At 45.6% G+C, this 27965-nt stretch overlaps 1 protein-coding gene across 1 annotated transcript; it reads left to right on the forward strand.

The window, feature by feature from the left end:
* The first annotated feature begins 1264 nt into the window (after positions 1–1264).
* Positions 1265–27965, forward strand: npy2rl (neuropeptide Y receptor Y2, like). The gene is given in 6 exon segments (XM_070854922.1): positions 1265–1456; positions 2193–2325; positions 20009–20174; positions 25451–25604; positions 27333–27834; positions 27874–27965. Coding segments are annotated over 6 exon segments (1239 nt in total).

Consider the following 27965-nt stretch of genomic DNA (forward strand, 5'->3'; position numbering starts at 1 on the left):
TTTCATGTGATTTAATTTCTCAGTTACAAGGCTGGAGTCCAAATGATGGAAGATAATGGCAGTTTAAATGGCAACATTGTTCAGTAATCAATGCTAATAATCCACAATGCCCCAGATTTGTCATCCAGAGTTATCTGGTGTGTTTACATGCACTGGAGATTATTATTAGCAGTAATCTGATCTCATTTACACACAAAATCCAGGATTCTTTCCAGGTTTTGGGGATTAAGAATTACCCAATAACGCTGGTAGATTTCTGATTGCCTGACCTGATTATTGGGTCACAAAAACCCTGAACTTTTGAAACAGTGTGTTTCAGGTGTGAGTGAAAAAAGGACAGAAGGTAAAAACCCGTTGGTCCGTCTTTGTCCACAGCAGCTTACTGAGGCTGTGAGGCGTAAACTAGCTACTGACCTAACTGTCAGCTGCTCTTTTAGCGTAATCAGCCTCCTATTACATAACTTCCTGCTACAGCCCGCACTCTCGTGGTAATCTGCTGTTTGTCTGCATGACAACAGTCCCAGACAGTTTATAGAAGCTCTGAAGCACTCTCAGATTCTACGTTTACAGATGAAAATGAGACATTATCTGAATAAATATCTGCAAATGTTCATATATATCATTTTCCAAGCAAAAGAAATGTGAGCATCTGATAAAGCCAGGTTCATCCAGGTGTTTAATTTACGTTAATTTTGACGTGTTAAAGTCGAAGGTTTTTAATCACTCCAGAAACTAAAAAGTACTAACAAACCAGATATAGAAAAACAGTTTTCTCTACATATTCAGGCATAAAATGATAAAATAAATCAGGGTTTGAATGAAATGGACAAACCTTCAGAATATAGAGGGGGATTAAACTGGAAAGTGATTCTGAGGTGAAGATTTCTGACTCTGAGTGAGAAAAAACTAATTTTCCACAAAAAATCCACAAAAATGGGCAGCGTCCCACTGGAGGGGTGTTTATTCTGTGAGAAAAAGATATTTGTCTCAGGAGTTGGTGGAGACCAAAAACAGAGCGAATACAGAAAATAGCCATGACAACTTTACATCAGTGAGTCTGTCAGCTTGTTTGGGGGCTTTTCTGCCCCCTGGTGGTCAGGAAATCAGTGAATCTAGAATTAAGGGAGATAACCGTTAGCTCAAATCTGCAACCGACTACTTGCTGTAATTTTCTCACCTGTCCATCCGTGTGTCCTTGTCATCCCACAGGCGACGTGTGTGTGAGCGTGTGTGTGTCTGTAAAATGCCGCTGCTGGCTGAACACATGTGATCGGACATGGAGGCCAACGCCACACAGGACGAGCTCCGCCTGGTGCCCCCACCTGATGATGACCCCGGCAACCTCGGTTACCATGACTACGACTCAGACGCCGGCGCTAACCCTCCAGCGCTGCCCACGTTGTTGTTTGAGGGAGTGAATTTTCCAGAAGACCCCATAAAGCTGCTGAGTGTACAGGTACTCCTAAAGAACTGAGTGTATTTATAAAAATGATCCTAACGTGTCAAAAGATCAGACTCATAAAACACTGTCAGAAAACATGGATGTTCTGTAACTCTAAAGACAGAATATTAAATCGTTCTCCATCACCCATCGACTGATTCCACTTTGATGTACTACGATGCCTTACAGTGTAGATGTTAAGCTGCCATTCATGAAACTCAGTGTTTCCTTCACAATAAAAGAAGAAACACAATTAAGATACATTTTGTTTTCAAAATTGAAAATTGCAGTGGATGACTTGTAATAACTTTGATCTTTGATCTCTAATAATTTGGTTTATGACTATCGGCATTCCCATCAGCCTCAGCTGTGCTTTGTGTTTACTGCTAATCAGCTAATAAGCATGATGGGACTCTACTAAGAGAGCCAACATGAGCAGGTGTTTAGCTTTATTTTGCCCACACATCCATCTCACCAACATCTTTTCCAGAAACAGACGTTGTGGAGGGAACCTAATGTTTTTCATGACACTGAAAAATGTAATAATCTGAGCTGGATTTAGCAGGATAGCTGCAGAGCTCTCAGCTCTCATTCCCCAGTCTCACACGACTCCTTTAACTTCGATTTGAAGCAGGAAATGAAAAGTTAAATATGTAACAGCTAGTCTGAAATAAGAGCCTGGTGTCTTGTTCTTCGGGGGTAAAGAAGAGAACCTCCTGTGACAGATGTTTGTTGCTGCTGCTGTTTGCAGGTGGTGCTGATCTTGGCCTACAGCACCATCATCGTGCTGGGAGTTCTGGGTAATTCTCTGGTCATCTACGTCATCTACCGCTTTAAGACGCTCCGCACGGTCACCAACTTCTTCATCGCCAACCTCGCTGTTGGTATGTGCACACACACACACACACACACACACACACACACACAGTAGTGTTTCCATCACGTCACCTTGACTTCCATTCATTTCCTGGAGACTAGCCTGAGCTCTCACTGGAACCACTACTCGCCCAAACTGTCAACCAGAAAATGAATTACGTTATAAAGTCCACAAAAGGAAGGCGAGTCCCCACAACATGAGTAATTCATGAGCCCACACATAAACAGATCATCATCTTTGGATGTCAGAGAGGATTTCTTGGCTCTGATGAGTCTGACAGCATCAAATTAGAAACAACAGAGCAGCCGTGAGTGTGTGTGTGTGTGTGTGTGTGTGTGTGTGTGTGTCCTCTGTAGGTCGTCTGTGCTGGTGACTCAAACATCTGTCAGCTGCTGTATGCTATTTATCTGTGATGTGTCTGCTGCTGTGTGGGAGCGAGAGACGAACACAGAGATGAAATCAAACACATTTGTTCTTGTGTCTGACATTCACACCGTATAGGAGGAGGAACCAGCGGTACTGTTCCCAACATGTTCAACAGAAGATCTCATTGTGTTGGTGTAGAAGAAATAGAGGACAGAACAGAAACACTTTGAGCTCCCAGAGGCCCTGAGGAGTGTCTTATACGTGTTGTAGATACAGTAACCCTACATCATCCTTTTTATGTGACAACAAGCGTGACGCCTACCATGAGAGAGAGTTCTTTAAAGTGGTAATCTGGTTCTTTTCTTAGGAATCCTACTTGTTCCCTTATCTACTAAGATTACAGCGTTTAATGATCATACAATGCTTTTCTGTGTGAACACCACACGTACAGAAGTGTTGCACTATTATTTTAATGGGCTGTTTTGAATAAATGGAAATCAGAGTAGAGGAAGGAATTAGCATCGTGTTCATTTTTGATCTAATCGCATCATGTAAAGATTTAAACAAGACTGTCAGCAGAGCAGTTTTATCTCAAATCAACAGCAGAACAATAAAACCCTTATTGTGAGAATCAGCCCCGAGGCTGGAGGGTAACTTCACACCGTGAACCCTCAGACTATTACGTGCATGCACTTATGTACCATCCATAGGCTTTCATTAAGATGAGGAACAGTTATTTTGATAGACAGATGCCCTGAACGCAGCATTTTGGTTGTGGTTGTGTTCAATGTGGTTAATGTTTAGCCAATTTTAGAAAACAGAGACTTTCTCTTTAGCATGAAGGCTAATCGTTGTGAAATTGGTACAAAATAGGAGGGAACCTGATTTTTATGATATTTATGGGCTGCGTTGACACCCAGCTTGAGACTGGGACAATCATGGACTACAATCTGTATACCGCATGATTTGCTGTGTCTTTAGTGTCGATCCTGCTCTACTGGAGGCTTGGTTAAAGAAAAGTTTGCTCAGAGCTCTATTCCTGTACGTTGTGTGCATGCTGGGCAGCCTCCCCAACTGAAAACAGGCTCCCGCGTGAGTCGTCCTGAGCCAGAATCAGTCCACCGACACATCGTCTCCAACAGACTGAGACAGAAGGAAAGAAACAAAGAAAGATCTCACAAAGGAGCTCCAACTGCCAAAAGGTGACTGGGAGTGTGAAGGACTCTAACTGTGTGTCTGTGACGGCCGGCAGAGCATCACGGCTTCTAATGAGCTGGAAAATATCTCAACTTTGACTCTGAGCATCAAACAGCATCGAGATAAGCGGTGAAGGGTAAATGGACTGTAGTTCCACGGCTCCTCTCTAGTCTAAATAACAACATCAGCCTCTGACCAATCAGCTGTTCGGTGCTGCGACATGAATTATGTTTTCTCAGAGTAACAGCCTCGATACGCAGCGGGGGACGTCTCCTACGCTCTGTTTATTTCTAATTACGAGTGCGAAGAAGCGACATTCACAAGCCCCCCCGCCTGTAAAGTGACACACGATGTCCAATTGTGAAATTTGTCACCGGTGCATAATGAAGCACACTTTAACTGCATGGATCATCTCTGGCTTAGTGGGAAGTCAGTGTTCAACACATCAAATGTTAGTCTTTTAAGGTATTGTTGGGGAAGATTTTGCCTTTTTAAGTAAGAAACAGCCAATGATGTCTTAACAAAGTCGGCACGTTACACCCCAAGGCATACATACATTTACTAATTCAAACCACTGAAAGTATACGGTGAAAAAGATCAACTGAAAAATGAAAAAAACCACTAGAATGATGAATAAATGAGTAAACACTTCATAATAAATGCATGAATTCACATGAAACTACTAAACATATCAGCAGCTGTTTAAATAAGCACATGAGAAAACCCGACAATGAGTCTGAGCCATGAACAACGAGCAGTAACGGAGTGTGAAGTGGCTCCGGCTGGTGTGAAACCACCAACAATACATGTTTCTTCATGGCGCACACTTGAGGGAGAGCAGCTTTAAAGGTGAACAAGACAGAAACAAAGTACAGAAACAGGATCTGTGGACAAACTGCATCTCCAAAGGGAGCAGAGAGGTTTCAGCACCGCGGACAGCGACACACTGAAAAGAGGCTTCTTCTCCTGAGAGAAGCTCCTTTAGACCTTTTTAGTGGTGAAAGTCCAAAACTGTTTTATTTACTCACCACATCTTACATGAAACTACAAGTGTCTCATCGTCCAAATCATTATTTCATAGGTGAACTTGCCGAGCTAAGCTTCCCGTGGTTTAAAGTACCTATCAGACCCATCAGATCAGTGCTCAAACAGAACCTATCAGTTTAACTTTTTCAAGCACACAGCTTCATTCTGTCATCACTCGTCACTCATGCACACAAATCCTCATGTAACCACGTAACCATGTGGTTACATGAGTTACCAAAACGTGCTCGGTCTATGGTCAGAGGACACTGTGACGTGCCCTACAGACCTGTGGACAATCTGTTCTTTCAGTCAGGGGCGGTAATATTTGGAACAGCAGACCCCTTCCCATAAGAGAACGCCCCACATACAACACTTTGAAGACTGAACTTAAAAACTGGCTGAAATCACACCAGCTCTGTCCACACTAGAGCTGCAGGTCGTCTCTCAGGTCTTCTTCTGTTTTCATGTCTCCTCATTCTGTCTTCTGTCATGTTTGGTGCTGCAGGATCACCTGCCCATGCACCATCGTCTGTCTAGATGTTTTGTTAATATTTTAAAGGTTAATTGTGTTTACTATGTATGTTAATGTGAACTGCTGGCATTTTACACCTTGCCCAGGGACAACAGTTGAAAAATAGCTTCCTTACGCTAATACTGGCACATTTACAGAAATGTTCATTAATGTGTACCGTCCCTGTTAAATACATAAATAAATAAATAAATAAAATGTTATTTTCATCAACATGCACATGGTTCTATAGCACAGGGAGAGTAAACAGCCTCAAGGACAACATATATCACACTGTGTGCATGGACACTCTGCTCCTGCCTTTATTTAGTCTCTTTCTCAGCCCTGTCACTGTTAAAGTGAATAAAGCAACATTCATCACATGTTTGTCAGATTGGCAATCTGTGTAAAATTACTTGTCAGGACAACTGACAAGAGAGAGGGAGGGAGAGGGAGGGAGAGGGAGAGAGAGGGGGCTTCCACTCAGCACACCAATTATTCTGAAATGAAGCCGCCATTGTGTGTCCACAGATCCTTCACCACACAAACATCAGCGTCTTCTGAGCTCCTCTGTTCAAATGGGAATAAAAAGGAGACTGATGTTCAAACTGTCTGCTGCTGACAGCGTTTTAAACAGTCAGACCACCAGAGGAAAACTCTATTCACGTGTCTGTCAGCTGCATGACGGGACACTCTCACAGCTTATCAGGTGATGAGCCCTGGTAGAAGGTGGACAGGTCAACGTGCAGCACCATCATCTGTAGTACAAATGATGATGTCGGCGTGTGAGGAGCTCTCTCGCCTGAAAAACAGCCGAGAAGCTGAGATCCAGACTGAGACAGTACCGAGAGACTCTAACTCTCTTTGCTCTATATGTAAAGAGGCCTTGGGTTTCTTGAAAAGCACTCGATGAATCCAAGTTATTATTATTCTTATTATCATTAAGTCAAAAATGAATTTGAGTGCAGCAGCTCAAACTCTTCACAGTGTCTTTTCTTATCTTGCTTGGGGGGCGTGTGTTCCAGACCAGAGTAGAACATTATCTTGTCCCCCAGTGAAGCACAAGACCGTCACACGTTTTTATAAACACTCTGTTTCCCATAAAGTTGGAATAATTGTTCATTTTACCCCCAATGTTGTTAAAGTCTGAATCCACAGTCTGCAAAGGTTCACTGTGGTTTATGTTTCACTGTGATCTGTTTGGAAGAGTTTGATCAATAAAGTTGAGAAGATCTAAACTTTATTTATCAAGAATAAATCACATTGTCACAATCATTTCATGAGAAGAGGTGAAACACATCTGATTCTAACTTCATGGGCAGCAGTGTGGATATAAATATCATATTGTAGCAGAGGTGATGGAAACACGCTGTGAGAGATCATTGTGCACACATGCTCAGTTTATTAAACCTCATTATGTTCCTGGATGTGCACTTTAGACCTGATATTGACGCTGCACTGTGCTAGTATATGTATAACTGAGGATACACCGTCTTCTAGGAGACAAAGAGGAAAATCAGAAACTGATTATTGCAAACTTGAGCATCAGAACGATGTTTCTCTAGCCATCTGGCAGCCCACTAGGTTCACCCTCTGGCTCCTGGGGGAGGAGAGGTCGTGGCCCTGACCCAGACTATTGCTGGGGTTCACTTCAGCGATCCCCTGTTCTCTCCTCTGATCTGCAAGCCTCGCCAATTAAAACGGTTAAAACGCCCACACTGAACGGGAAGAGAGAGAACAAACCTCCAGCAGCACCGCTCTTCAGTTTGTCAGTTATCTGAGTAACTGTTAGCGGCCCGGAGAGGAAAACTCCATCGAGTACTTCAAACATTACATTAGAGAAAAAGTCTAAGGACTATTAACTTTGATTTGTACGGAGCCCCCAGAGTGGCCATGGGGAGGAAAATGTGTATATCAAAGCCACGTTTGACTATGATGAGTAATCAGCAATGCTTCCGTGTGTTCACAAGATGAGTTCACGTGAGAAGAGGCAGGAGATCGGCTCTCCTCGGCAGCAGGGCTCTGGCAGCCAGCTGTCAGTGCTGCTGGGACACATCAGCACCAGCCTCAGTTACACAGCTTGTAAAAAGCTGATCATTCAATCCATCTTTATTTCTGTAGCACCAGTTCATTACAGCGTTATCTCAGGACGCTTCCATGAAGAGCAGCTCAGACCAGACTCTTTCATTCAGGGATTCAACATGAAGGATTCAAGAACCTCCTCACGAGCAGCATCAGATGTTAGATTAGGACACAGTGGCAGGGAGCGCAGTGCTCTAGTGGGGCAGTACGGTACTATGAGCTCTTTAAGATATGATGCAGCCTGACCCTTAAGAACCTTGGAGGTGAGGAGAAGGATTTAAACAGGCTGAGCAGAAGCCTCCATCTCTTCAACATGTGTATGTTTCTCTCTGGGGCTCCACAGAGTTGTTTTTCATCCATAACTCAATAACTATCCAAACAGAACAGGCCCAGAGGTGGGATCCGCTCTGGAGCGTTATTTGGCCTGGGATCCTTTGCAGTTTCAGGATTCACATGATACCTCTGCCTTCAGAAGACAGTCAGACATGTTGAAGGAATCTACCATCCTGTTCAGAGGCAGAGGAACTGAGGAGCAGAGTGATTCCAACTTCAAGGAGATCAATGAGGCGGAGTGTAATTAAAATATTAGCTGTGGTTCTATGTTTCACTTTCAGATGGTTAAATCATGTCAGAAACCTGCCTGTTGGTGCATTCTCACCAGATTTAGTTTGTTTCTTTATAAAGACGAGATTTGATCTTCAAAAACTCCTGAAAAAAGGAGTTTTGATTTAAAAGAGGGGTGAATATGGTTTGTTATACGCAGGTCAAGAGGAGCAGCTTCCTGTCGCTGTTACAGGATCTGAGTGGCTTCGTTGCTACTAATAATTCAGACTAGTTTGAGCGCAGCAGAGCGACAGGCGCCGGTGTTCTTCCACGCTCTTAGTGATCAGACTGGAGGTCCAGCATTGGGTACATGGGGACGGGCTGGAAACCCTGAACTGTTCTGAGAGGACTTTTCAGAGGTCTGAGAGTTATCCTCCACTGGTGGAAACTTAAAGGCTCCAGTCAGCTGAAGTTTTCTGTGGCTGACATTGTAATATTTGGAGTTTGGCCTCATCGTCAGGAAACACGTCCGTCTAGTTCTAAAAATCTCTTTAACCACGACTTATTCACCCGCCTGCCCCCCAGGTGAAGCTGAGCAGTGGTTCGAGGAGGAACTCAAATTAAAATGTAGCCTCTTGGTTTATTTGTCCCCCTCGCCTCCGCTCTCCTGCTGTCACCAAGTCAGAAACACATAAACAAATTAGTTGATAAAGTAGAAGAAATAAATAATTAGATGAAAGCGGCACTTCTTTGCTTGCTTGTGTGTGTGTGTGTGTTTAAGTGTACGAGTGTGTGTGTGTGTGTTTAAGTGTACGAGTGTGTGTGTGTGTGTGTGTGTGAGTGTGTGTGTGTGTGTGTGTGTGTGTGTGTGTGTGTGTGTGTTTAAGTGTACGAGTGTGTGTGTGTGTGTGAGTGTGTGTTTAGCAGTATGTGATGTGCACTAACATCATTATATAGCCTGCAGTGTCAGTTGTTCTGAAAAGTGTAAAGAAAATTGGATGCAAAGTAAAACGTCCCGCTGGGTATCATTAATAAATACACACACACACACACATTCACACACACACACACACACACACACACACACACACACACACACACACACACACACACACACACACACACACACACACACACACTGCCTGTGTCCTGGAAAAACATCAGTTTTACAAGTTTTGAGAGCTCAATTAAAGTTTCTGTTAAGTCCATTTCATCTGTACAATCAGGTCCACCTGCTGTAAAATGTGTGGTCACACTCAGCAGTACAGTACAGTACAGTGTAGTGCAGTGCAGTGTAGTGCAGTGCAGGTACAGTGCAGTACAGTACAGTAGAGTACAGTGCAGTACATTATAGTACAGTACAGTACGGTGCAGTACGGTACGGTATGGTACAGTGCAGTGCAATGCAGTGCAGTACAGCACAGTGCAGTGCGGTACAGTGCAATGCAGTGCAGTACAGTACAGTGTAGTACAGTACGGTGCAGTGCAATACAGTACAGTACAGTACGGTACGGTGCAGTGCAGTGCAGTACAGTATGGTACAGTACGGTACAGTGCAGTGCAATGCAGTACAGTACAGTGCAGTGCAGTGCGGTACAGTACAGTACAGTACAGTGCAGTGCAGTGCAATGCAGTACAGTACAGTACAGTACAGTGCAGTGCAGTGCGGTACAGTACAGTACAGTGCAGTGCAGTGCAGTACGGTACAGTGCAGTACGGTACAGTACAGTACAGTGCAGTGCAGTGCAGTACAGTACGGTACAGTACAGTACAGTGCGGTACGGTACGGTACGGTACTGTGCAGTGCAGTGCAGTACAGTACAGTACAGTAGTGTAGCACAGTGTTGACATGAACACTCTCGTACCAGTAGCTAGATGACAAGATGGATGTCAGTTTCAATACTCCAGACAAGATCTACAGGGAAGATCCCAGATTACATAATGACAAGTTTGATTTTCTTTCAGATTTTTGCAGTAAACAGGAGGATGGAAACAGTGCATACATTTATATTCTCTTTTAGAATTGATGCTGCACTTGCATGGAAACCTCCAAACACAACACTAAACTGGCTGCCTGCTGGAAAAACAGCGTTATGAGCGCAGTTAGAAAGAAAAGTGGGCTCACAGGTGCTGAAAAGCTCCGTAGGAATGAGGGGAGTCATCACCATGAACGTCGTTTAATCCCCATTAATGTAAAACTATCAATTTGTGCATCTTGAAGTGAATTCTCTGAATACATCTTCCACCTTTGTCAGCATGTAGCATTTCACAAAGAGCCTGTAAAGAGGCGATGCTGTACGGACCGATGTCTCCACTAAAGGTCGTGTTTGGTTCGCCTCAATAACCCCACCCGTCTGGCACGGACACAAGCACAGCAGTCATCGCTCCTCTTCCTTTTGTTCTCTCTGTGTTTACCTGGCTGCATTTTCCTGTTCAGCCTCATCTGAAGAAGCCCAACAGTCGTGTTTTACGGCTGGATGAACACAGAGTACTATAGAGGAAGTGGCAGCTGTCCATTTTGTACTTTTTCAGCACATCTCATAACAAAAGAGAGCAAAATGGGAGCCAGCAGATGAATATGACTGCATGAGTGTAAGAAACAAATGATGTGAATGTGAGCGCTGCTGTCAGTCTGTCATGGTTACATTTAAGGTTCCAGTGCATTAGAGAACAGAGGCAGGAAATAACAACCTCCTCCTTTAGAGACAAATGATTTACTTTTATGTATTCATGACAGGTAAACAGCAGAGAGAAAGGACGGGGAGAAGTGAGACCAGTGAGAGGGAGAGGGGAGAACATTTAGAGAGAGGAGGAATCAAATCAAAGGAGGAGACTGAACTCAAAGGAGGAAAATGACTAATAGTGAAATCCATTTCCTTCTCTTTGCTTCCACACACACAACAGAGGAAGAGACAAAGACGGCAGGACACAGTTCAAACAGCTGATATAACAGCAGAACGCAGCACAGGTCTGCCAGAACATTCCTGAAGTGATACCTCAGCTCTCCCTAACTGAACGGCTGCCTGTTGGCTCCACTGTTGGCTGTATTTGATACTGCTCTACAGTTTGCAGTGTATTTCTACCGTAGGATTCATGTTTAATTCAGACCACACGTGGTGCTGTGGAGTACAGACTAGGTCTGTTACCCAAAATGCACCAAGTTCACCTGCTATCCTATTAATCACCTGTCTGCAGTGACAGTGGAGGTTTAAGGCTGCACTTCTTTCTGTTCCCAACAACGCTCAGGTTTTATATTCAAACAAAACACGATATTCATCTCCAGACAGTTGTCCTGACCTAAATTACAACACCTTTCATTCCCTTCCAGATGTTTGTCCTGTTGTTTGGTGCTATTTAGTAGATATGTTTAATCTTTAAGTCTTTAAATCCTCAGTATAGTCACATGATGACATGTTGTGGAGCTCAAAGGGCCACTGCTGCACATAATGAGTGTTTAACCTTCAGAGGGCTGACAGGAGCTCTACTGGTGCTGCTGCTACTGCTAGTATTACTACTACTGCTAGTATTACTACTACTGCTAGTATTACTACTACTGCTAGTATTACTACTGCTGCTAGTATTACTACTGCTGCTAGTATTACTACTACTGCTAGTATTACTACTACTGCTAGTATTACTACTGATGCTAGTATTACTACTGATGCTACTGCTAGTATTACTACTACTGCTAGTATTACTGCTACTGCTAGTATTACTACTACTGCTAGTATTACTACTACTGCTAGTATTACTGCTACTGCTAGTATTACTACTACTGCTAGTATTACTACTGATGCTACTGAGACTGCTGCTGCTACTGCTACTACTAGTATTACTACTACTGCTAGTATTACTGCTACTGCTAGTATTACTACTGCTACTAGTATTACTACTACTGCTAGTATTACTACTGCTAGTATTACTGCTAATACTATTACTACTGCTAGTATTACTGTTGCTAGTATTACTACTACTGCTAGTACTACTACAACTGCTAGTACTACTACTGCTGCTAGTATTACTGTTGCTAGTATTACTACTACTGCTAGTATTACTACTGCTACTAGTATTACTGCTACTAGTACTACTACTGCTAGTATTACTACTGCTACTAGTATTACTGCTGCTATGGTTATCATCACTTATTCTTAGTGGTGTGCGGATCGATACATAAATATCGATACCTCAGATATTTATGTTCTAGAATCGATTCTCATATTAAAACATCGATATTTTACTAATTAAATGTGTAGTTGATCATTAACAGGAACACAGTGGAAAGTAACTAAACTATCGGGATCTCGTCTAAATGATCCCCAGCTGGTAGGAACTACTTTCTCTTCCGCCCGTCACAGTCAACTGTGAAATACGGCTGTTTTTCTTGTATCATAATTCTTCATGATTAAACAATCAGAACAAGTACTGTGATGTTTTCATTATGAAGCTATGATTTGAAAGACATTTGACATTTTACTTTGATTTTGTACAGAGTATCGGATCAGTATCGTTGGTACCAGCCTGAAGTTTACTTGGTATTGGATCGGAAAGGAAACTACTACTACTACTACTACTACTACTACTAGTACTTCTACTACTACTGGTGGACTACTGTCCACCACTACAATGCTTTTTTTTTTTTTTCCAGGAAATGCACTTCTAGCAGAGGATGTTTCAGCAGTCAGCTTTCACCCCACATTCTCTACAGGAAATGCTTTTTCTAGTCTAATGAGCAGATTTTATTTTGGCAAGATCTGAAATAGAATAGAAATGCCTGGCGGCCATGGCAGGGTACCATGTTTCCTTTACAGAGAACATTTTTCTTACATAAATAGGATCTTTTGAAATGTTTCCTTTTGGATTTTGTGGAATTAGACATCGTGCTTTGCTTTTGTCTGCTAGCTCGTTGTTTAAGGTTGCAGCGGGTCTGAAAAAACAGGGTCCTACAACATCTGAGGTCTGAGGGTCTCCCTCTTCCCAGGGCTCGGTCTGTTTTCTGTGTCTCTGTAGTCTTGAGCTGATGAACACACTGTTTTAAACACAAAAAGTAGTTGAGTTAAAATGTGAAAAGAGCCTGAGGAAGAACCACATCCACACAAGTGTCCCGATCACTGCATGTAGTGGTTTAAAATGTTCCTCTGTCCTGGTTTACATTACATTTAAAAGGTATTTATGAGGATCATGTGGCTCAAAAACTAATCAGAAGTCTTTTTATATTTAAATGTGTGCTGCTCAGGGAGCGTTCGATGGGAAGCTCCCTTTCATACTTGGTGTTCTTTCAATGCGATGCTAGCAAAGCTATAATTGAATTAAATGATTGAGAGGAGCAGCTCAGTGATGCTGAGAGGAACATCAAAAGAACAGAGCAAAGGCCGAGAGAGAGAGAGAGAGAGAGGGAGGGAGGGAGAGAGGGAGAGAGAGAGAGAGGGAGGGAGAGGGGGGGAGAGAGAGAGGGAGGGAGGGAGAGAGAGAGAGAGACAGAGAGAGAGAGAGAGGGAGAGAGAGAGAGAGAGGGAGAGAGAGAGGGAGGGAGAGGGAGGGAGAGAGAGACAGAGAGAGAGAGGGAGAGAGAGAGAGAGAGAGAGAGAGAGGGAGAGAGAGAGGGAGGGAGAGAGAGACAGAGAGAGAGAGGGAGAGGGAGAGAGAGAGAGACAGAGAGAGAGAGGGAGAGAGAGAGAGAGAGAGAGAGAGAGGGAGAGAGAGAGGGAGGGAGAGGGAGGGAGAGAGAGACAGAGAGAGAGAGGGAGAGAGAGAGAGAGAGAGAGAGAGAGAGAGAGGGGGGGGAGAGAGAGAGGGAGAGAGAGAGAGAGAGAGAGAGAGGGGGGGGGGGGGGGAGGGAGAGAGAGAGAGACAGAGACAGAGAGAGAGAGAGAGAGCCAGACAGACAGACAGAGACAGAGAGACAGACAGACAGACAGACAGACAGACAGACAGACAGACAGAGCAGCAGTGTGACTGATGTGATGTGAAATGTGCACAGTGGTAGAACGACGGCAGCCAGAGAGTTGTCGGTTCCATTCCTCCTGGAAGCCAGCAGGAGCTGAGGACTACCATGAGAGACTGAGCTACCATGAGAGACTGAGGGACTGAGGGACTGAGGGACTGAGCTACCATGAGAGACTGAGCTACCATGAGGGACTGAGGGACTGAGGGACTGAGGGACTGAGCTACCATGAGAGACTGAGCTACCATGAGAGACTGAGCTACCATGAGAGACTGAGGGACTGAGCTACCATGAGAGACTGAGCTACCATGAGGGACTGAGCTACCATGAGGGACTGAGGGACTGAGGGACTGAGCTACCATGAGAGACTGAGCTACCATGAGAGACTGAGCTACCATGAGGGACTGAGGGACTGAGGGACTGAGCTACCATGAGAGACTGAGCTACCATGAGAGACTGAGGGACTGAGGGACTGAGCTACCATGAGAGACTGAGCTACCATGAGGGACTGAGGGACTGAGCTACCATGAGAGACTGAGCTACCATGAGAGACTGAGGGACTGACCTACCATGAGAGACTGAGCTACCATGAGGGACTGAGCTACCATGAGGGACTGAGGGACTGAGCTACCATGAGAGACTGAGCTACTATGAGGGACTGAGCTACCATGAGGGACTGAGCTACCATGAGAGACTGAGCTACCATGAGGGACTGAGCTACCATGAGGGACTGAGGGACTGAGCTACCATGAGAGACTGAGCTACCATGAGGGACTGAGCTACCATGAGGGACTGAGCTTCCATGAGGGACTGAGCTACCATGAGGGACTGAGGGACTGAGCTACCATGAGAGACTGAGCTACCATGAGGGACTGAGCTACCATGAGAGACTGAGCTACCATGAGAGACTGAGCTACCATGAGAGACTGAGGGACTGAGCTACCATGAGAGACTGAGCTACCATGAGGGACTGAGCTACCATGAGGGACTGAGGGACTGAGCTACCATGAGAGACTGAGCTACCATGAGGGACTGAGCTACCATGAGAGACTGAGCTACCATGAGGGACTGAGGGACTGAGCTACCATGAGAGACTGAGCTACCATGAGGGACTGACCTACCATGAGAGACTGAGCTACCATGAGAGACTGAGGGACTGAGCTACCATGAGAGACTGAGGGACTGAGCTACCATGAGAGACTGAGCTACCATGAGGGACTGAGCTACCATGAGGGACTGAGGGACTGAGCTACCATGAGAGACTGAGCTACCATGAGGGACTGACCTACCATGAGAGACTGAGCTACCATGAGGGACTGAGCTACCATGAGGGACTGAGGGACTGAGCTACCATGAGAGACTGAGCTACCATGAGGGACTGAGCTACCATGAGAGACTGAGCTACCATGAGGGACTGAGCTACCATGAGAGACTGAGCTACCATGAGGGACTGAGCTACCATGAGAGACTGAGGGACTGAGCTACCATGAGAGACTGAGCTACCATGAGAGACTGAGCTACCATGAGGGACTGAGCTACCATGAGGGACTGAGGGACTGAGCTACCATGAGGGACTGAGCTACCATGAGGGACTGAGCTACCATGAGAGACTGAGGGACTGAGAGACTGAGGGACTGAGCTACCATGAGAGACTGAGCTACCATGAGAGACTGAGCTACCATGAGGGACTGAGGGACTGAGCTACCATGAGAGACTGAGCTACCATGAGGGACTGAGGGACTGAGCTACCATGAGAGACTGAGCTACCATGAGGGACTGAGCTACCATGAGGGACTGAGCTACCATGAGAGACTGAGGGACTGAGAGACTGAGCTACCATGAGAGACTGAGCTACCATGAGAGACTGAGGGACTGAGCTACCATGAGAGACTGAGCTACCATGAGAGACTGAGCTACCATGAGAGACTGAGGGACTGAGCTACCATGAGAGACTGAGCTACCATGAGGGACTGAGCTACCATGAGAGACTGAGCTACCATGAGAGACTGAGCTACCATGAGGGACTGAGGGACTGAGGGACTGAGGGACTGAGCTACCATGAGAGACTGAGCTACCATGAGAGACTGAGCTACCATGAGGGACTGAGGGACTGAGGGACTGAGGGACTGAGCTACCATGAGAGACTGAGCTACCATGAGAGACTGAGCTACCATGAGAGACTGAGCTACCATGAGGGACTGAGGGACTGAGCTACCATGAGAGACTGAGCTACCATGAGAGACTGAGCTACCATGAGGGACTGAGGGACTGAGGGACTGAGCTACCATGAGAGACTGAGCTACCATGAGGGACTGAGGGACTGAGCTACCATGAGAGACTGAGCTACCATGAGGGACTGAGGGACTGAGCTACCATGAGAGACTGAGCTACCATGAGAGACTGAGCTACCATGAGAGACTGAGGGACTGAGGGACTGAGCTACCATGAGAGACTGAGCTACCATGAGGGACTGAGGGACTGAGCTACCATGAGAGACTGAGCTACCATGAGAGACTGAGGGACTGACCTACCATGAGAGACTGAGCTACCATGAGGGACTGAGCTACCATGAGGGACTGAGGGACTGAGCTACCATGAGAGACTGAGCTACTATGAGGGACTGAGCTACCATGAGGGACTGAGCTACCATGAGAGACTGAGCTACTATGAGGGACTGAGCTACCATGAGGGACTGAGCTACCATGAGAGACTGAGCTACCATGAGGGACTGAGCTACCATGAGGGACTGAGGGACTGAGCTACCATGAGAGACTGAGCTACCATGAGGGACTGAGCTACCATGAGGGACTGAGCTTCCATGAGGGACTGAGCTACCATGAGGGACTGAGGGACTGACCTACCATGAGAGACTGAGCTACCATGAGGGACTGAGCTACCATGAGGGACTGAGGGACTGAGCTACCATGAGAGACTGAGCTACCATGAGGGACTGAGCTACCATGAGAGACTGAGCTACCATGAGGGACTGAGCTACCATGAGAGACTGAGCTACCATGAGGGACTGAGCTACCATGAGAGACTGAGGGACTGAGAGACTGAGGGACTGAGCTACCATGAGAGACTGAGCTACCATGAGAGACTGAGCTACCATGAGGGACTGAGGGACTGAGCTACCATGAGAGACTGAGCTACCATGAGAGACTGAGCTACCATGAGGGACTGAGGGACTGAGCTACCATGAGAGACTGAGCTACCATGAGAGACTGAGCTACCATGAGGGACTGAGCTACCATGAGGGACTGAGCTACCATGAGGGACTGAGCTACCATGAGGGACTGAGCTACCATGAGGGACTGAGGGACTGAGCTACCATGAGAGTAGCTCTCCATCATTTAGTCTGCTCTTGGTGCTAAAGGTCGTTGATCAAAGTCTTAAACTCACGTTGTGATGGATGATGTTTCTCTGTTTACTTCTGACCATCTATCTTCCTTTTTCCCCTCCACGTCTATATCTACATCTGTCTCTCTCCCTGTCTCTCTCTCTCCCTGTCTCTCTCTCTCCCTGTCTCTCTCTCTCCCTGTCTCTCTCTGTCCCTGTCTCTCTCTCTGTCTCTCTCTCCCTGTCTCTCTCTGTCCCTGTCTCTCTCTCTCCCTGTCTCTCCCTGTCTCTCTCTCTCTCTCTCTCCCTGTCTGTCTGTCTCTCTCTCTCCGTCTCCCTGTCTGTCTCTCTCTCTCTCCCTGTCTCTCTCTCTCTCCCTGTCTGTCTCTCTCTGCCCTGAAGCATCACATGAACAGAAGGCCAAACTTTAGAAACCAGGGGGGGGGGGGGGGGTCGTTCTTTCTGTCTAACAGGATTTGGCACAATGCCCTTATCACAGACTAAACATCCCCATCTGACGTGGTTCAGATGGTCACAGACCTTCCCCGCCCCCCCCCCCCTCCTCGGGGGTCACCGGTTCAGTCCCCACTGGGCCCTCCTGTACCAGCCGGTCACATCTAGTTGGATGTCTAACATGGGATTTAGATAATACAGCTGCACCTGCTGCCCACTGTTCTCCTCTCACACACGTCGACCGATGGCTGATCAGCGGCAGGTGGTCCGGTCAGAGCGGGACTGAGCCTCCTGACGGCCCTTCATGTTTCAGTCAGCGCACATCCCCAAACCACTGACTGGGATCTTTAATGTTTAAACTCATCGTACAATCAGTAATCATGGACCTCGTTGATCCTGTCGACACTGTCTATGCTTCAGGGTGTCTTTGGATGACCACTGGGACAACAGAAGTTCTGTGTGAAGAGTTCTTGGGGGGTAAAAAGCCTTCGGAGATGACAGTGTTATTATTTATATGCAGAAAACCTGGAAAAATTAATCAGCGTTCTGTATATTTGTCAGTTTTTGGCAGGAAAAGCTGGTTCGAAAAACAAAAAAAAGCTTCTATGCAAATGTGTTGGAATGGTTTGAGTTTGTGTGCAGTTTCACACAGAGGTGGACCTGCTCGCTCTGATCATGTGACCTGCTGTCTGTCAGCAGCTCTGGCAGCAGATGGCGTCTCTCTCTCTGATTGGTCGTTGGATTTGACGCTCACCAGTTGTTGGGACAGTTGTTGTGCGCGTCCTCGGAAGACTTCAGCCAATCCTCCACAGATCAGCGCTACGTCTGCTACGTCTGCTACGTCTGCTTCCTCTGCCGTCACCAGTGACACTCTCATACGCTGCGTTTTGCCAAAGCATGAAAGAGCAGCGCTTAAAGTGGGCGCAGAGGAAGAAAGCCCTGCTGATCAGACAATCTGTACCTCATGAACATGAAAGAAGTCTACTCTTATGTAAGCCGTGGAGTCAGGAGGTCCGTGCATATTCAGATACTCTAAAGAAGTAAAAGTACCCAAACCAACATGTAAAGATTCCCTGCAGTTTAAAACCTGCTTCAGTTAAAGAACAGAGGTATTATTAGATAAATAGGATTAAAGTATTAAAAGTAAAGGTGCTGTTGTTCGATGTTAGAGCAGCGTCTTACTGCTGGAGCTGGTAGTTAGTTAGTTAGTTTAGTCCAATGCTTCCCAACTTAGGGGTCGGGCCCCTTGAAAGGGTCACCAGATAAATCTCAGGGGTCGTTCTGATGCATACATTTGGATTCATTCTCTCTCTCTCTTTTCTAATCTTCACCTGTTTTGTGTGAAGTAAAAAGGACTCAGACGTCTAAAACATGAAGGATCAAAGTGGTCAGACAGGTCAGGACCTTCTAACCGTCAGTGCAGTAAGAACTATGGATGTGGTGGGTAGAAGAAAAGCAGCAGAGGACCTAAAAGAGTGGGTACTTGAGTAAATCCATGCTCTCACTCTCTGCTCTTTGGCTTCTCTTCACCTCCTCCTTCAGGTTGTCACTTCCTGTTTGTTACCTGGGGAGAGGCAGCGTGAAAGTGACTGAACATCACAAAAAAAACAGCTGAGACAAGCACAGCCTGCTCTATTGTCTGGGATCATCTAGGGGGGACAAACTAAAGATCCCGAGGAGAGATGCAGAATGTTGGCTGCTGTACAGAAATGTTAATCCTCATTGGTCCATGTGGTGTCTTCAGATACGCTCTAGCTTTTAATGAGCGTCACTCAGACGTACACGTTTAGACACAGCTGTCCTGTTTGTGACGCTCTGAAGAATCTAAGGGAGAAACAAAATGGTGGAAATGCTATTGAGTTTCAAGCTGCTCCTGTGAGGAGTTGAACAGTCAAAGAAATATGAAGTGATGTGCAGCAGCTATTAATGAGAACAGTTTGGAGCTGGCCTGGGGGCACACACATACGGTAGAGAGATGTCTTTTTCTTTTTGGCTGCTATGAGAAGGTCGATATAAAGAGGATCTGTGATTAAAAGCTTCTCCTTCCTTCCTCCTGCAGTGTAGCAGCATCAGCAGTTTGATGCCGTCACACGCAGTTACCAAGACACTGTAGCATCCGGTCCAGTCTCCAGGGAGGACGTCACTGCCCAGACACCGATGCAACAACACCGAAACCCAAGAAATGTTCCACGCACACAGAGAGTTCTCTAACGTCATCATCCTTCTTGTCTGCAGCCGACCTGCTGGTGAACACGCTGTGCCTCCCCTTCACCCTCGTCTACACGCTGCAGGGAGAGTGGAAGTTCGGCAGCACCCTCTGCTTCCTGCTGCCCTACGCCCAGGGGCTCGCCGTGCACGTCTCCACGGTGACGCTCAACGTCATCGCTCTGGACCGCCACAGGTGGGTGGGGCTTAGGGCGGGGAGGTGACCGGGGTCGTTGGGAAGTTGTTGGTGTCATTGGTGAATGAGGTCCAGTGTCAGGCAGGTTCACACTAACGTTCATTCCATTTCTTTACAAAACAAGTTTGATGGAGGAACTTTGCAGCCGTTGGCTTGTTGTCTTCCCTTTGCTAATGATTTCTTGTGATCAGTATTCGGTCTCAGACTTTTCCCAAGATTGCTCAGATGCTTCAACTCGATGTGTCTCGATGTGATTTGTTGCCAATGTGACGCTCTGACTTGTTTTTTCAAACCCTGGCGACCGCAATTTGGATAAAGATGGAGAGTGTGTGAGCTGTTGTCAACTCCTTCCTCTAAGTCTAAAACATCAACACAACACTGATGAGGTCGATTTTAAAACACGGCGCTTGTTTTTTGTTTTGTTTTTACCAGCATCAAGTGGCCAAAGTCCAATAACCACAATGTGGCAGTTTGGGGAATGTGATCAAATTGCTGCTTTTCTGGAGAGCTGACGACCATCAGCACCACAAATAGGACCCACACATCATCACCGGTTGACGTATGTCGAGAAGTAACAGGCCAAACGACTGGTGCTGCATGTTTAATTGCCACTATGAACCATTTTCTAAGGAATATTCTACATTTTTAGAATGATTTCCCATTTTAGCCACATTAGCAGCATGGTTCTATGGATGGTTGGTCCAAACTGAAAGATCTCAACTACTGTTTGACACTGTTAATAGTTAGTTTAAGGAGGTGAGAGACTGTAATTTGTTTTCTTTCATTTCCCTACGTCATGTTTCCTGTTTGAGGCAGAGTTGGTTATTTTGCCCCCCTGAAGCCTGAAGCCTGAACCTCAGCACCAGTCATGAGGATACACCTTGTAAATAAAGCTCTCACTGGTTAACAAGTGAGTAAGTAAGTCACCACGGCTGCTCGGGCCTTGGGAAAGATGAGTTTCATTCATGTTGCATCTCGGCCACCCTCAGACGGGGCACAGCAGACTGCCGTAAGATTTGGCTTTGTCATGGTGCTCAGGAGATGACTTCTCTGACTTCTCCTCCAGCGCCATCTTCAGGTTGAAAATGTAGTTTTAAGTAAAAAAATCCTCACCTCCTTGCTCTGAAAACCAGCATTACCCAGCTTGGCCGAGATGTGAAGTGTAGAAGACGAACAATGGGACATGCATTATTCAAGGAAGTTGTACAAGTTTCAGTTTCTTTCCACAAACAGGACGTCTGCTCTGTGTGCTGTCATCCTCTGAATGATAAACTAAAATATTAATTTCCACCTTAACACAGCTGCTCTCAGGAACGGAGCATTACAATGACGACTCACATGTAAATGGCGCCCACACCGACGACCTCGCTGCACTGCTAACAGCACAATTCGGCTTTGATTGGCTGCCGCTTTGGCGGTTCGAGTGTAGGTGTTAAGAGTAGTACCGTGGTGAGGTTTGGCTGAATAATGGCTCAGTTACATCATTTCAACCTGTGCGACCCTGCAGACTTGATTTTAAAGCTGCTGGACTGGAGTTTGAACAACTTGTGTGGAGTTCTGAGAGGTGTGCTCGTAAATAAAAAGGGTCACATGAAGTTCCTACAGAGCATCAAGCTACAAACATCACATTGAACAGCTAATAGTTCCGTATGCATCACATCAGCTGTCGTTGGAGCTGCGTCGCCCAACAAAAAGGCCTAATTTCAGCGCTCGCTCTCCTGTTATCAGTCTAAACCATTTCCTGAAGGAATGATCCAGCTCTTTTGTGGAAAAACGCTCCACAATGTTCACCAGCTAGTTGTTAACTGTATCTGCCCGCTGTTTGATGCTGAGGAGATAATGTTGAGTGGGTTTATCAGAGCTTGAAAACGATGAAAATAGCTGCCTGCTGCTACTGGAGAGGAGAACACTGATGAGAGCAGAGAATTAATGGAAAAAGCAGTTCTGACTGTAACACCAAGAAATAAAGCAGAAGATGTTAAACCAGTTTGTAGAGCTTAAAGGAAGTTGGTCTCGAGAGATTCCCGCTGCTATTACAGTCATTTGATCCATTGTTAAGATAAATATTCACTAGTGCAGCTTCAGCTGGAAACTGTTTCATCAATACTATTGAACACAAACAACTTCATTAAAATGTGTTTGGAGCAGGCTGCTGTACACAACACACAGACATGATACAAGAGAGCTTCATGTGGATTAGGATCTATAGATCATTGGGATGAATGGACCTGAAACATGCTGATTTGGCTGATTTGCAGAGGGAATCTAACACAGAGGTTTGTGTTACAGGCAGTAAAATGTGAAGAAGCTGAAACTGTTGCTGCTTTCTGGATGATTAGTTGGTCGCCAAAAGAGTTCGGTTCCTTTTGTTTCACTTAGTCAAAATAGTTTTAGTCAGATTTTAACAATGATGCTGTGTAACCAGCACATAAGAGGAAAACCCCCGGAGACTCTCAGTTAAAGATTGATTAAAACAACAGAGGATGATGGGACTGACAGAAGAGGAACTTAGTTCAATGGTTGGTGCACCAGCTCTAAATCAATAGCCGATATTCAACATAACGAGCTCCTCTCGTGAAACGTTCTCTGCCTCGGCTTCTATTGCACATATTGCAGCGACCACTGTTGCCATAATTAGCTGCTATATGAGAAACACAGCCACAATAGAAAATGTAACATAAACACAGAAGTAAACAGGCTGCAAGTGTAAATGAGTGTGGTGTCCTCTTTTAGATCAAACAGAGCCGCCATACATCTGCCCTGGAACATAGCCTACATAGATTTACTCCAACAAGCCACAAATTAGAAGTTATTTTTAAACCTAGGCCTTTTAGTTTTACATATTTTGGTGTCTTATCAAAAGTGTTGGAACTGGTCCAGTAGATCACCTCAGCTGCAACGTGATCCTTTGGGCCAACTGCACCTGATCACAGTAGATCAACTAAAAGAGCTTGTTTGATCCACTGACAGACTCAGAGTGTTATTCTAAGTGTGTGACAGCATCATGGAAAGGATCCCTACAGAGAGAGACCTGGAAGATCCTTTTGGTTTAACCACAAACAGCACACACACCAGACTCCATTCACTAAAACAGGGATTTTAGAGAACAGGACACAGGAGCTGCTGCTCTGCTGCTGCCTCCATCAGTCAGTGTGTTTGTGTTATTGTGTGACTTTGGTGTTTTTTACAGTTGGATCCAAGAGGTAGTTTGGATCTGAACCAACACCAAACAAAAAAAAAAACCCACCAAAGTCATAACAAACAGAGCAGCAGCTCCTGTGTCCTGTTCTCTAAAATCCCTGTTTTAGTGAATGTAGTCTGGTGTGTGTGCTGTTTGTGGTTAAACCAAAAGGATCTTCCAGGTCTCTCTCTGTAGGGATCCTTTCCATGATGCTGTCACACACTTAAAAACACTGCAGTTCTCCTTTAATAAAAACATAAACTTTTGAGAGGAGAGAATAATTAGAATGGTACTTTTAAAGAGGTGACGTCTTGGCCACAGCTCAGGTTTCCTCCCAGGTCGGTGCATCAGCAGGGACTGTGAAAGCTAAAAGCAGCTTCACCAGCTTTTGATCCAATCTGCACAACAAAGAGCAGACGGCTGCCAGGAGACCACAGAGACCCACTTGGCTCGTATCTAGTAAGCAGAACTTAGGAAGCATATTGTGCTGCCAGGCCGTTTACAGCACTGAGAATCAGTCAGGAGTGAAGTTGTCTTCTGCTTGTCAACACTTTAGTTGTTCTGAAGGAGCTCCAGCCAAGATGCTTTACTTTTATAAGACAGAGGAGGTGATTATTTAGCGTTCTAGCAGTTTGGTCCAGACTGAAATATCTCAACAACCATCAGAATCAAGTATGTTTTAAATGTTTCCTTTATTAATTTATTAATTTTTGTATGTTTCCTGTATTAATCCTCAGGGGGAAATAGCTTTTTGCTACACAGCTCCAGCTCAGGTTCACAGTGCTCAGAAACAAAGATCAGAAGGCAAAGAACAAGAACACACTTCAATCTTAATAAGTAAAAATATACAGCACTCTCTGCTTCCTGCTGCTGGCAATCCATCCAACTAGTGGATCCAACTAGTGGATGGATCACCAGTACATCATGTGCACACACCCGTGGTCTCCTGAGGATACAGTCCTCTGACCGTGGTGATCCTCTGACCTTTCCTCTGGTGCCACCGTGAAAGCTGACATTTTCCATTTTGAGTGAAATGCAGAGACAACTATGGGATGAACTGCAGATACTCACGGCCCCCCAGAGAATTTTACTTCTCACTCCTCATCTGGTGCCATCGACAGCTCAGAGTTTCAGTTTCCACAATACTAGTTTGGTTTGTGGCCAAATACCTGATATTCCCTCTGTGCCGTACTAACATCAGCATGCTAACGAGTCATTCACCGTCTTATAACACAGCTCTCCTACTTTCCCTCCACGTTTGTTCCCTCATTCTTTGTCTATTATTTCCCCAACGCTCACTCCTTCTGTTATTGTCACGTGTGATTTGACCTTCATTTATCCGAGAAGCCTCTTGAGATACAACCTTTTCTTTAGAGACTGCACACACACACACACACACACACACACAAATACGTCGTATAAGAAAAGAATCTTTTGTTCTATTATTTCTGTCGCTGAGCTATAAGTGTTTCTTCCACTTCTGCAGACTGGTGCAGGTTTTATAGATAGATATAAATAATAAACACACTGCTGCCCTTAAAGCTGGAATCAGATGTGTTTCACCTCTTCTCATCAAATGATTGAGACAGTGTGATTTATTCTGATAAATAAAGTTCAGATCTTCTCAACTTTATTGATTAAACTCTTCCAAACAGATCACAGTGAACCTGCAGACTGTGGATTCAGACTTTAACTAAACTGTGTGTATAAGCACACATGTTACTGAGCCAGTAAAATCACACTGTGTCTCCGTCATGCACCCAGTAAGGTTAGAATCCATCCATCTATTGTCTGTACCGCTTGTCCTTAAGGATCATGGAGGGGTGGGGGGGCTGGAGCCAATCAGAGCTGATTATCAATAACTACTCTGATACTGATACTGAGTGTTGAGTGAGCGAGAGCTGTGTATGTCATGCCGCTGAACCCCCCCACGCCAGATGAAGCCCAAAAGTCTGAAACCACAAACACAAGATTTGCAACTGATAAAATAATCCGATCTGAATCATCGACCACGTGACAACACGAGCTCTGGGCCTCGTCCCCATGCCATGTTTGGGAGAATACAGGTGTGTGTTTGTGCTGTGGTGTGTTTCAGGTGCATCGTGTACCACCTGGAGACCAGGATGAGGAAGGACGTGTGTTTCGGGGTGATAGCGTTGACCTGGGTGCTGAGCGCCGTGCTCGCCAGCCCTCTGGCCATCTTCAGAGAGTACGGGTCGTTCACACTGGAGCCTGGACACACCATCCAGGTACACACACACACACACACACACACACACACACACACACACACACACACACACACACACACACCTGTAACACTTGTGCAGATCAGTCCCCTCACTTTCCTCCTCATCCACCCCTTTGATCTCTCAGCTCGCTCCCCACTGCCTCCCTCCATCCCTTTCATCTCTCCCCCCTCCATCTTGTCCTCCCTCACTCCTTTCATCACACACTCCACCATGCAGATCTCCCCCTCCACGCCTCTCCCCCCTTCTCCTCCCTCTTTACACTCTTTTCTCCCAGGTTTAATACCATCATCACATGTTTCTTATTTGTTGCATGTTTCACTCGATCTTCTGAACACGTGCTCCTGTTTTCAGATTAGCCAGATTACCTCACATCTATTTTCTCCATCTAAACGCACCTGAATTCTTCTTCTTATAAACGTATTGATCATCTTCTCACCTGGAATTGTTCGTTATGTTAATTATCTTTTCTTTGCTTTAATCTGATCTCCACAATTTAATCTAATATTAATGAGTGAAATCTAGAATTGTCTAAGTAATAGAATCAAACCTACACTAAAATCAGCTAATTTAATCTATGCATGTCATTATTCTAGATTACATTTATTATAGATTACAATTATTATAAACCAAAACCAAGATTGCATACACTCAACTAAACTAGACTAATCAACTCTAGTCTAATGTAATCTCAACTATACTAAGATAAACTATGCTAATTTTAGCTAGAATAAACTAAATAAATCTAATCTAATGAAAGTAATCTCGAGTAAAGATGTTAGGATGTTTGTAGAGCTGGGTGATAATTCTCTGTGGGTTCATCAATACGTGTCAAAACAAATAAAACACAGAAATAAATGCAATACTATAATCAGATAACATGACAAAGTCCACAACAAGCAGATCATAAAACCAACACACAGTGAAATCAAATCTAATCTAATGAGACGACAGAGACCAAATAAAACTGGGATGAATGTGGATAAAGGTACGATGAAGTCAGGAGAAGCTCTGTGAGAAACGTGTGTGTTAAGGGAGGTTTGAAAGAGGTCACTGATTCTGCTGACCTGACTTCTTCAGGCAGCTTATTCCAAAGGTTCAGGGCGCCGGCTGTGAACGCTCCGTCACCTCTAGTTCCCAGCCGCGTCGCTGGAACAGATAAAGCAGCTTTGCCCGAGGATTTCAGGCCTCACACGGGCTCATACGGGACTCAGAGTATATAGAGATATATATGCAGCAAATCTTCAAATCGCTTCTACAACATGCTGGGAGGCTGCAGCAGTCGTGCTGTAGGTCTGAACAGTTTATTAGAGAGCCGATTAATGTTTGATGTTTGATTGAGACAGCTGAAGAGGCTGTCGGAGGAGGGAGAACAGTTTCTCTGACTTTGGAAATATTTCAGAATTGATAAAAGCAAGTATGCACTGATACTTGCATGTAGATATTGGGGCTTTTATTTTGAAAGGGGGACACACTCAGTCTAATCAGGGCAGTAAAATGTGGAGGTTTGCTTCAGATGATGGAGCCTTTTGCTTTTATTTAACAAAACTGCACACATTTCAGGGCCTTGTTTGCAGCAGCAGAAGATTTCCTTCACATTACTGTAACATCCAGATATTGATTAAGGCAGTTGGATGAAATCTACTGAAAGCTGATGTAAGCACATTGATCTAAAGTTAGTGGTTAAGGAGCATTAAACTGTCTTCCTTCATGTGTCCTGTCTCTCAGGTGTGTACGGAGAAGTGGCCCGGTAAAAACACAGACGGCACCATCTACAGCATCTCCATGTTGATCCTGCAGTACTTCCTGCCCCTCTCCATCATCTCCTTCGCCTACGCCCGCATCTGGTCCAAGCTGCGTGGCCACGTCAGCCCGGCGGACAACGCCGGCGGCGGCGGCGGCAGCAGCAGCGCCGGCTCCGAGCGCCATCGCCGTCGCCGCAAAACCACCAAGATGCTGGTGACGATGGTGGTGGTGTTCGCCGTCAGCTGGCTGCCCTTCCACGCCTTCCAGCTGGCCACGGACATCGACAGCACGGTGCTGGACATGCGTGACTTCCGCCTGCTCTACACCATCTTCCACGTGGTCGCCATGTGCTCCACCTTCGCCAACCCGCTGCTGTACGGCTGGATGAACCGCAACTACCGCGCGGCCTTCCTCGCCGTCTTCAAGTGTCGCAGGGGAAGGGAGAGGGCGAGGAGCGGCAGGCTGGACAGCATCCACCCCGTCGGTGGTGGAGGAGGTGGAGGTGGAGGAGGAGGTGGAGGAGGAGGAGGAGGAGGAGGAGGAGGGAGGGCGAAGAAGATAGTGCTTGAAACCCAGGATGTGGTGTCTACCCACCTGAATGCCACCGACGTGTGA

The sequence above is a fragment of the Pempheris klunzingeri genome, chromosome 23 (genome assembly GCF_042242105.1).
Source record: "Pempheris klunzingeri isolate RE-2024b chromosome 23, fPemKlu1.hap1, whole genome shotgun sequence".
Taxonomy (NCBI): domain Eukaryota; kingdom Metazoa; phylum Chordata; class Actinopteri; order Acropomatiformes; family Pempheridae; genus Pempheris; species Pempheris klunzingeri.